The sequence below is a fragment of the Anolis carolinensis genome, chromosome 1, assembly GCF_035594765.1.
Source record: "Anolis carolinensis isolate JA03-04 chromosome 1, rAnoCar3.1.pri, whole genome shotgun sequence".
NCBI lineage: Eukaryota > Metazoa > Chordata > Lepidosauria > Squamata > Dactyloidae > Anolis > Anolis carolinensis.
The window spans coordinates 199,302,500-199,314,282 of NC_085841.1; the positions used below are offsets into that span (position 1 = coordinate 199,302,500).

The following is an 11,783-nucleotide window of genomic DNA, read 5'->3' on the forward strand; positions in this document are numbered from 1 at the left end:
ACGGAGGTACTTCTATACCATGGTTACTATCACACTGTTTATAGACCCTTTGTGCTCTTAGAAGTGTGTGGTTTTCCATCAAACAATTTTGGATCTCAGTCCTATAAGAAAAGTGTGGTGTATACACATCTAATATGAAATAGGAAGTGCACAACACCCCTATTAAAGCAGCCCCACTGGCTGCCGATAAGTTTCCGGCCCCTCCCAAGGGATATTATGCATTGTTCTGCTTTCGCAGGGATTTGAAAACCTGAATCTTTCAGTTTGCATTTGAGCCTAGTCCCTAGTTATAAATGCCCAATCTTTAGGTTCCCTAATATTATTTGGCTCTCTGCACTTCATCCAATACCTGGCCTTACGATACACTATTTGCTCTATCCCATGCCTAGCCCTTTTATAGCTTGGTCACGCCAATTGGTTTGTAGAGTATTGTTTTGATTGAGCTTTGTGCTGCTGCTTTATATTCAGATGTTTTATTTGTGTTTTATCTGGATTGTTATATTTATTATGTTCTTGTTTTAATTCTTGTTTTAATGTTTTTGCTTTGATAGATTGCTTGTATTTGTATTAGTGTTTTGTGGACATTTTGTCCCATATGTAAGCCACCCCGAGGCCCTTTGGGGAGATGGTGGTGGGGTATAAGAATAAAGTTGTTGTTTACTACTACTACTACTACTACTACTACTCCATTCCACTTAATCTTTGATCTGATTATGTTGAATTGCTACTCATCTTGGAATCCCAGTCTACATGTTCTGTGTTTGTTTTTCCTCCAAGCCACCATTGTCCTGACATCTGTACAAATTAAGTGTTCCGGAATGATCATGGCAATGTTAAAGACAATGGTACTTGTACATGACAGATGTGGACATCATTCCAAGATGAAAATGTTGGTGTTACTAACTGAAACAACTAATTTTGAAACCTTTTGTTTGTTAAAATAACAAAGTATGGGAAGAGCTTTTAGATATTTGTGGGGTATACGCCGAAGGTGGAGTTATTGAAGAGTTGGGAAAGTGCCTCCTTTGTGCATGTTGCAGGCTTTGGGAATTTCTTTCCATGGGAGGTCTACTTGACTGTTCTCTTTCCTTTGGGAAGACATTCTTGTTCTGACAAAGGCTAATTTTTTATTATAGAGCAGTAGATATCCAGCCCGGTGTACCAATTTGAGCATTAGACTATGACTGTGGAGACCAGGGCTTCCTTCCTCTCTTGGCCATGAAAATCTTGGGCAAGTCAAGCATTCTCAGCCCCATTGTTGATTCATCTTAGGGTCAGAAGCAACATGAAGGCACACAAATAAAACGTGTGTGTGTGTAGGATGTGCTGTATTTTTAAAATCTTTTTATTGAAATATAAGTTTTAAGTATATTGTATGTGCCCCTGGTGGCACCGTGGGGTTAAACTGCTGAGCTGCTGAACTTGCTGTCCGAAAGGTCAGCGGTTTAAATCCGGGGAGCGGTGTGAGCTCCCCCTGTTAGCCCCAGCTTCTGCCAATCTAGCAGCTCGAAAATAAATAGGTACCACCCAGGCGGGAAGGTAACAGCGCTCCATGTAGTTATGCCGGCCACATGACCTTGGAGGTGTCCATGGACAACGCTGGCTCTTCGGCTTAGAAATTGAGATGAGCACCAACCCCCAGAGTCGGACATGATTAGACTTAATGTCAGAGGAAAACTTTTACCTTTACTATGTGCTTTTTAGTTGTTAATGTTTTTTAAAAAATGTTTGTAAACATTTTAGCGGGATTTTTTTTTTTTTAAGTATTGCAAACCACACTGAATCTCATTTTAAAAGAAAGGTGGGATATAAATTCAATAAATGTATATGCATAAGTAATTTAAATATATCAGTGAGACTCAAATTTTTTGGTCAGCATCCAGGTTTTTATTTGGCATCCGTTAGACCACTGTATAAACTCCAGCATTGTACACTCATAGAATTACTATGCATTTTCCGTGAATTGTGTCTCCTTAGCATAGGCTTGTTTATTATAATAATTGTGTATATGTCTGACACCCCGAAATTTGCAGAACGTATATTGTACACAGCCTCAACATGTCCTTTGAACAATATTGTTACTTTATGAGCATTTTAACATAGTCTGTTTCTCCATTTTCAGCATTTGATATTTTGGATTTGTTTCCTTTTCAAAATGCAGTGAATTGTTGATGTAAGGCTGCCAGCATTCATATTAAAGAAAAGCTTCTGTCAGTATAAAACATTTAACAAATATGAAAGTGGAAGAAAGGGATAGAAGGAAAGTGAAAGCAGTTCTTAGACAGATCTACTAATGATCTTGAGTGGTGTTTTGCACCAGGAAAATTGGTGTTTACAACCTACATATTGATGTAATTCAGTCCCAGCCTTCCCTATTTTCTTTTTTCTCTGTTGAAGGCCCATGATTGCTTACTAACAGCCCACTGAACTCATTTTCCTGCAACACGTAATTTCTGCGGCCTCCTTTCATTACTACAAGGGACATAGTATATCACACTTCGATCAAGACAACCCATTAACTTGACTTAACATTCTTGTCATTGTATTGTCGTAGGCTTTCATGGCTGGAATCACTGGGTTGCTGTGAGTTTTCTGGGCTGCATGGCTATATTCCAGAAACATTCTTCCCTGACGTTTTGCCCACATCTGTGGCAGGCATCCTCAGAAGTTGTGAGGTCTGTTGGAAACTAGGCAACTGGGGTTTACATATCTGTGGAAGGTCCAGGTTAGAAGAAAGAACTCTTGTCTGAGGCAGGTGTGAATATTGCAATTGGCCACCTTGATTAGCATTGAAAAGCCTTTCAACTTCAAGGTCTGGCTGATTCCTGCCTGGGGGAATCCTTTGTTGGGAAGTGTTAGCTGGCCCTGATTGTTTCCTGTCTAGATTTCCCCTATTTTTTAGTGTTGTTCTTTATTTACTGTCCTGATTTGAGAGGTTGTTTTTATACTAGTAGCCAGATATTGTTCATTTTCATGGTTTCCTCCTTTCTGTTAAAATTGTCCACATGCTTATGGATTGCAGTGGCTTCTCTGTGTAGCCTGATGTGGTTGTTAGTGGTTCAGCATTTCTGTGTTCTCATATCATATGCTGTGTCCAGGTTGGTTTATTAGGTACTTTTTTGTGTGTCAGAAGCGACTTGAGAAACTACAAGTCGCTTCTGGTGTGAGAGAATCGGCCCTCTGCAAGGATGTTGCCCAGGGGATGCCCAGCTGTTTGATGTTTTACCACCCTGTGGGAGGCTTCTCTCGTGTCCCCACATGGGGAGTTGGAGCTGACAAGGAGCTTGTCCGCACTCTCCCCAGATTGGATTCGAACCAGCAACCTTCAGGTCAGCAACCCAGCCTTCAAGTCATCATCACAAGGGTTTAATCCATCGCGCCACCGGGGGCTCCATCAAGTGCTCTGCTATGGCATGTAACTATCAGGGCCAGTTAACACTTCCCAAGGAAAAAAATTCTCTCAGGCAGGAAGTAGTCAGGCTTTGAAGCTGCAAGGCCATTCAATGTTAATCAAGGTGACCAGTTGCAACATTCACACTTGCCTCAGTTCTTTCTCCCACCCTGAACATTTCACAGATACATAAACCCCACTTGCCTAGTTTCCAACAGATCTCACAACCTCGGAGGATGCCTGCCATTTGTGTGGGCGGACCGTCAGGAGAGAATGCTAATGGAACCTGGCCATATAGCCCAAAAAAATCACAACAACCCAATTCTTGTCATTACTCTTATTTACCAAGATTTAGTTTCAGGAAAAAGGGGTGAGTCATCATTTGGATGGGACACACAGGATCTCTTTGTCCTTCTTGTATAGTGCCTGTAATAACCTGAGATGTACAAGATGTTATTTACAAGAGAGACTTAATCTTAACTAGTGGTTACAAAAAGTGCTGTGTAGGATAGAGGAGGCGGTGTACAAGGTCGAAAGGCAGTTAATTAGGGGGGCTGATCTAGAGCTTTTATCAGAGTTATTGAGCTACTATTCCACAGATGACCTTTTCTGCTTCTAGCGACAAAGATACATGCATTTCATTATATGTAAAAACACTATAGACTTAAATGAGTCTAGTGCCTGTAGTATCTAAAAGGGTTCTATACCAAATTTCTGCATCTTGGCTTTAAAGCCTACAGTTGTCTGACTCATTTGGAAAACTGTGTCCATTGTTTGTTGGATCACCCAAATGCAGCAATTAGAAACTATTTTATAATTCAATGAGTATATTGTTTTTAACTGTTTTAATCACTATTATGTATTGTTATTTGTTGTATGCTCTATGTTGGTATTGAATGTCTGCCATGTGCAAACTTCCCTGAGTCCCGTTTTTGGAGATAGAGCGGTATATAAAGTTTTGTTGTTGTTAAAAGATTAACAAAATTAACAGTGAGTGTCAGTCAGTATTCACATTTTCATGTAAAATCTTATATTGGAAGCCACGTGTTTGTCCCTATGAAGAGATACATTTCCATTTCCATGCATCACACAGATCTGAAATTTCATAGTTAAGAGAGAGAGAATACTGTATTTATAAGGTAATTTCTGTAAGCCCAGTCCATAACACAGTGGTTCTCAACCTGTGAGTCCTCCAGGTGTTTTGGCCTACAACTCCCAGAAATCCCAGCCAGTTTACTGTTTCTTAAACCGTGGGTACTGAGCCCAAACGGGATCCCCATAGCTCAATGTTGGGGTCACGAAAAATTGGGCATCAGTAAAATGTTTTTGAATACCTCCCATTTACACAAATCTGTAAGCAACAACGTGCATCGTTTACAGTGGACTCTGCAGAAGATGCTTCAGCTGAACTCCGCAAAAAGGAGAATCACCTTGTTTAGAAAGCCTTTCAAATGCTGTTTTATTTTAAGTAAATGTTTGATTTCTTTATACCTATTTTATATACTTATATATCCATGATCACATAAACATTTCTCAGGCTGAAAGTGGTTGTGAATAAAAAAGTTTTAAGATGTTCTGCTCTAAACTAACAACTCAGGTGCTTGGTACAACTAAACTAAATATTGCAATTATGAAACTATCCTTTCTACTTTTATGATCAAAATAGGAGAAAAAAAATTCAGCTTTTTAAACTCCCACCTGCAGATGCATCTACTATAAATCATTCTTTGAAGAACATAATAACAGGCTCGTTGTAATTCATCTAAAATGTTTTCTTTGCAGATACTGGGAGAGATACGTGCTTTTGGTTTGCTTGCAAGGGAGTGGCACATTGTCCCTCTCTGAAGGACTCTTCTTCCAAGTTGATTGTGCGGCTCGATCAAAGTCGTGTAGCGCACTTGTACCATGGGATGCATTAAATCCAAAAGCCCCTTCCCAAACACGATCCTCGATGATGGAAGCAAGGAAATCAGCGGCTACAATAGTGGGTGCAACATAGAAAAATCCGCCCTGATTCAAACAAAATCCGATATGTCGCCAAACACGGTGGTGGTGGACTTCGCTCACCGGCTCTCCTTGGAGATCCTGGATCAAGCTGTGAAACAGTGGGCAGTGGCTGAAAGCAAATATAGTGATATCCCCTTCATAGAAAGCGACGAGCCATGAAGGGCACGATTGAGCTCTTTCTCCCAACATGACCCTGGTCAAGCATCTAATGTATTGGTGCTGTCGCAAAATAAAGCGATGTTCATGAAGCAGGAATTGTGATTTTAAAGACACCTGTTGTACAGAAGCAGCTAGCCTTGACTGAGGTAATGCATTACCTTGCCTTTACTATTACATCTCTAATAAACCCATAATAGCATCCAGCAGGGTTTCCGGGCTGACGAGTGGGTTGTAGCACCAAGAAATTCTGGTCAGGAGCGGTAAGAGCACCAAAGGGGTGCAAAGACAAGGCATATAGGTTCTCCTGCTGATCTAAAAGTATATTTAAGTATATTAAGATTGGCCCAGGAATTGAAGAATAAGGTTGTGGCTAAATTAATGGTAGTGTTGAAGAGTTCTGGCTGCTACTGAAGTACTAAACTATCCATCTTAAGGGGAAATGGTACATTTAAGCACAGCATACAATCTTGCCAAAGTTAAGCATTTCTAAAGTCTCGTTTATTTTAGTAGGAAAAATTACTGCTGAATTCTCCCATTGAAATAAACGAGGCTGCAGTGCTTAAATGTTGAGATTGGACCGTACAAGTGGTTCGTACCACTGCCAGTAGAGCTTCCTTTGCTAGACATATCTACTCACCCTGATGCCATGGGGCGAATTGTTTGCAACTTCATTCAGCCGAGCAGACAAATACTAACTTCAGACCAAAGACTTAGGAGATGTAATAGGACAGAACGCAGAAGTAACACTGAATGTTCCTTACTTGTAAAAGGGCAATTACAACATCAGTATTTTGCTGGTATTGTGAGTTTGGGGTATTTTAAAACAAGTATTCCAGTTGTCAACATTTACTGGTCATCAACATGGATAGCTTTACAATTAACAATATTATGGATAGGCCACAAAGACCAAGATAGTAGTCTGCCTTCAAAAGAAAATGCTTAAAGAAGGGATGGAGAACATGTATCCTTCCAGATACTGCTCACGTTATTCCTGTGTGGTCTGTACTGCCAAAAGCGGATGAACGCCGAAGTTCAAAAACATCTGGAAGGTCACATGTTCCCTGCTGTGGTTTAAAGTCCTGTTTGTAAGAAGGAAATGCAGCGCGCAAAGCTTCTAGGCAGCTTATTTCAGTTAATTCATAGAGAGAGTGAAACGATAAACGCTTGTACCAAAAGCGCTTGGTGTGTGTCCTCAAATGTTATTTTCACTCAACGATTTCCAGGACAGGGCAAAAGAGATGTGCCCAAAATGCCATAGGGGTCATGCTCACAGCTATTCTGACAATATGAATAGCTGCTGAAAAGAAGATTAACTATGACTGCTGTTGATCTCATGCAATATAATTTCCAACCACCGCATTGCATTTTCTGAAACAGAAAAAAGTCAGGTAGATCCCAAGCAGGGCTATCGTTTATTCTGTTATATCTGATTGTAGCAGAAATATCACCTCCCTTTTCCTGGTGCTATATAGTTCCTCTTGGCACAAAAACTTCTGCAACAGCCCTGTATTCAGTACTACTAACAAGGCAAAATATATGGGGCAAAAAGCACTGGGGGAATAGCAAGAAAGCAGTCTGACCTGCCCAGAGCCGTAGTATCGGATGAAACACCGGGGTTTTCTAATCATATGATCATTTCTACATATGTGATTGTGACCGAAGAGGTCTTGCCTAAATAAAATGTTATACTGAATGGTAGACTGGTTCTTTGTTAATCAAAACTACGATGTAACTTGTGTCCTACAAATGTATCCTCACAAAAATGTCCTGTATTGGTTTCTTCTGTGTATTACAGGATTTAACGGTACTCATGTTTCAATTTTTTTTAAAAAAAATCTGGAAAATAACATTAAATAGATAAAGGTCTATGAAAATGCTTTAAAGTACTGTGGAGCACAAATTTGTAAGTCTGGTTTTTCAGCAGTGTAAGGAAGGAGGCTGCAACTTCAACAGCATATTACAATATATTTTTACAATATGTTTTATTTTTACCCAAATGATTAATCACTTGCAAAACTGTGTTTGAATAAAATAATATTTCATACTTCTGTGTATTTTTCTACAAACCAAATATCTTTTGTCATAATAAAATATTTGGCCCCTTTAAAAAACATACAAGAGTTGAAGGTCCAGATATGAGACCCTTCAATACAATACAATACAATGGTATTGACATATTATATAGAAGTATACACTAATGGGACCGAGATGGCACAGCGGGTTAAACAGTTAAGCTGCAGAACTTGAAGGTCAGCGGTTCGAATCTGCAGGGTTGGGGTGAGCTCCTGTTGTTAGCCCCAGCTTCTGCCAATCTAGCAGTTTGAAAATATGCAAATGTGAGTAGATCAATAGGTACCACTTTGGTGGGAAAGTAACGGCGCTCCATGCAGTCATGCCGCCAACATGACCTAGAAAGCGCCTACAGACAAAGCTGGCTCTTTGATTCAGAAATGGAGATTAGCACCACTCCCCAGAGTCGGATGCGACTAGACTTAATGTCAAGGGAAAACCTTTACATTTTACATGAATGACATTGGTTGGCATTGCAGATTTAGACATACAGTCCCATATCAATGCAAATGCCAAGTCTGAACTCTGAATGTGGTCCATTCCATTTTATCTCAAAATCTAGAGGATGGTCTAATAAGGAATGGTTCCTGTACAATCTCTGTTATTCAATCTATTTTAAACATTAAGGTTGCTGGCTGAACTGCTGACCTGGAGGTTGGCTTCCTAACCTAAAGGTTGGTTTGAATCCGTGAAATAGGGTGAGCTCCCATATGTCAGCTCTAGCTTGTGCAGACATGAAAGAAGCTTCCCAGCAGGATGGTAACACATCTGGGCATCCCCTGGGCAACGTCTCTGTCGATGGCCAATTCTCTCACACCAGAAGCAACTTGCAGTATATTCTCAAGTCGCTTCTAACACAATTAAAAAAAAAATAATGCCATCAGTTGCAGAATTTATCACTGTGGCCTTTATGATGTCTTAGAGAGAGAGAGAGACAGTTGAGGTTAGGACTCCAGCAGGAATGGAGAAAAACCAGGTTAAATCTCACTCTCATTGCAGAAGATATGGGTGGCTTTGGATTTAATGAGAAATGCTGCTTTTAGCTCCTTGAAGGCAGAATTGGAATGTACATTTGAACCAAAGTCAGAACTAACCAATAATAAATAATAATAAAACTTTTTAAATATACTGCCCTATCTCCCCAAGAGGACTCAGGGGGGTTTCCAACATATGCAAAATATTCAAATGCCAATAGAAGACCATACAACAAGATAGACACCGTAAAACAAAACATACAATCCTGCTAAAAACCAAAAAATTAAAATCCAGTTTAAGTCTATTCCATCAGATGGGTTCAAAGTACCAATGGCCAGAATTTCAGAGTGAAGGGCTATACAAACGAAATGCCTCAGCTTTTTGCCTGCACTCAAACACTTTTGAACATAGGAGAAAAGAGATAAAATAATAATTTAATTTTCAAGCTGGGAAACGGCCAAGAAAGCCAAAAGGACAGGGATGCAAAGGCTGCCCTCTTACCCTCTATCATTAGCAGACAAGAAGGACAGCAGGAATGAAAGCAAACCGAATGAGCATCACTCTTGCATTTCCCAAAGTGCAGCATGCAGTGAGATGAACACAACATGGGCGGGTCCCTTTCTGGCCAATAAACATGTATGCAGTTGGCTTGGCTAAAGATTGTGTGTCTCCCTGCTCCGCATTAACTGAAATCAGGATTAAAGGATATTACAAGTCTGAAATCTACTTTGGGGAGCTATTTGTGGTCAAAACGGTTCTTTGATGTTTCTGCTTGGTCATTCCCATTAACTGTTACTGAACTGATTTTTCCCCGTCTCTTTTACTTACATTACATTCTTTTGGAGAAAACTAAATTGTGACATAATAAATTGCCATGGTAACAAGGGGAAGAAAAGGTGGTTTGACTGGCCTGTCTATAAAAAGCATAGAAATCCTCTGTGCACAGCAAGCAGAACAGAGCTGCATAACCACTTGTGACATGCCAGTTTTCACTGACCAATCAGTTTCAGTAAAAATCAATATAATTTAACTCTAGGACATGGTCACATCTGTACAAAAGGATCAGGAAACCACAGACTAGCAAAGCATTTGTCATAATAATGGGGTGAGGAACAATTTATGACTGGAATTCCTGGTTATCAGTCTCAAGTACAGTCAGCCCTCCACATTTGCATGTTTAACACTTGAGGATTTGATTATACATGGATTTGATTAATATGATATCTCTAGGAATTTCGTGGAAGTTGTCCACTGAGTCACACTCGAGGATCTAGAGATTCATAAATAAGTATTTTCTCGAGTTAAAAAAATAATGTGTTTTTTTAATTTGCGTTTCCACCTACTTTCATGGGGTTCCTGCTCCCCTAACCTTAGTGCAGGTAAAGGTCTGACTGTATAGTACAACAACTGAGCCAACCGTTAGATGGGTTTCAACATATAGATAAATCCAACTGATTCAATGGGCTTACTCTACTTAAAACTAACAACAGGATTTAAACATCGAGTAACAATAGGATTTACAGTGTCAACTGCTTTTCTCAGCCCGATGAGGATATGGTTCCTCAGTCAAGACTATCCCTGGCCTTGAAACTTCAAGTCGAAAATGTGAAATCTAGAAAGGATTCCTTATGATGTCACTAGAGATGAGCCCTGGTGATTTTACTTGGGTAATGATACAGGAGACAGTCTCTGGTGATGCTCTACACCAGTGGTTCTCAATCTGTGGGTCCCCGGATCTTTTGGCCTTCAACTCCCAGAAATCCTAACAGCTGGTAAACTGGCTGGGATTTCTGAGAGTTGTAGGCCAAAACACCTGGGGACCCACAGGTTGAGAACCACTGCCCTAAAACTTTTAGCTTCCGTGGGTCACATTGGAAGAAGAACTGTTTTGAATCACACGTTAAATATGCTAATATGTACGATAGCTGATGAGCCTCCCGCCCAAAAAAAAGGTCGCTGCATAATTTTCTTGATATGGTAGAACTGTCTGCAATTATATTGCGGATTACAGATAATACTCCAATATTTGTGGATGTAATATACTCTGATCACACTATGTAACACAATTTTGTTCCTGGGTCATAAGGACAGGTTGCTTACCTGTAACCATGTTTCTTCGAGTGTACTCTGTGAATTCACACTAATGGAGAGGCTGCGCCTGCGCAGGTTCCAACGGAAACTCTTCCCAAGCTGAAGTTTAAATTTTGGCGGTAGCCACGCCCCTCCGTCCCCGGAGGGCATATAAGGCAGCCCTCGGCGCCTGCTCCCCAGTTCCTACGCCGCTAAGGCAACGAGGAAGGAAGAGGGTTTGCCAGAGGGGAAGGAAGGGCGGGCTTGTGTGAATTCACAGAGTACACTCGAAGAAACATGGTTACAGGTAAGCAACCTGTCCTTTTTCTTCGTGTACTCTGTGAATGCACACTAATGGAGACTAGCACGCTTAGGTCTCGGAGGCGGGCTAAGCAAACCCTGACAACGAGATAATGTCCAAACATATGTTTATTAAACATCAATAGCATGGTCCGAAGGACCCATTGAAGTATTGCATGAACACCCTCGTAACCCCGAGAGCAACCCGGTGAGGCATGATATAAACAGTTTAAGAAAACATGTGCAAGTAAGGCGCATCATTCCCCAAAGGAGGAAGGCAGTGGCAAATAAGGCACAATTTGTCAGAGAGAACAGTGCAAACATGTACTGAACAGGAAATCGATAAAAGAATCGCATGAAAAAACATCCACAAAGAAGGAATACATGAAGAAGCCTTTCAGGACAAACAGGATGATAAAACTGCCCTAGCAAAGGCTGAATCCTTTAAGGTTTTCTGGTCCACCCTATAGTGAGACACAAACGTAAGTGGGTTGGACCAGATTGCTGCCCTGCAAATAGAGTCCAGGGGGATGCCCCTTAGGAAGGCAGTCGACGTGGAGAGGCCTCTCGTCGAACGCGGGCGAACCGACGGAGGGGGTGGGCGTTTGGCCAGTTCGTAGGCCAGTTCAATAGCCTGAGCAATCCAATGAGACAGTCTCTGTGAAGAAATAGGATTGCCCAGTTTATCTGGAGCATGGGCCACAAAAAGTTTTGGGGTCTTTCGAATGTCTTTAGTACGGTCCCGATAGAAAAGGAGTGCCCTGCGCACATCAAGGAGGTGGAGTCTCCGCTCAAGGGGAGACGAGGGGTC

The 11,783-nt window shown here is 40.9% G+C and overlaps 1 protein-coding gene across 4 annotated transcripts in view; it reads left to right on the top strand.

Annotated features, from left to right (window-relative positions):
* The window catches only part of c1h2orf88 (chromosome 1 C2orf88 homolog), a 42,156-nt gene extending 34,555 nt beyond the window's left edge, over positions 1 to 7,601 (top strand). For all 4 annotated transcript variants that reach the window (XR_010001023.1, XM_062963750.1, XM_008104779.3 and 1 more), the window contains one exon: positions 5,174 to 7,601. Coding sequence is in view for 3 of the 4 variants with exons in the window: in XM_062963750.1 (XP_062819820.1) it covers positions 5,297 to 5,557 (261 nt within the window). In the remaining variant the exon portion in view is untranslated. The remainder of the gene's footprint in view (positions 1 to 5,173) is intronic.
* Positions 7,602 to 11,783: the final 4,182 nt, after the last annotated feature.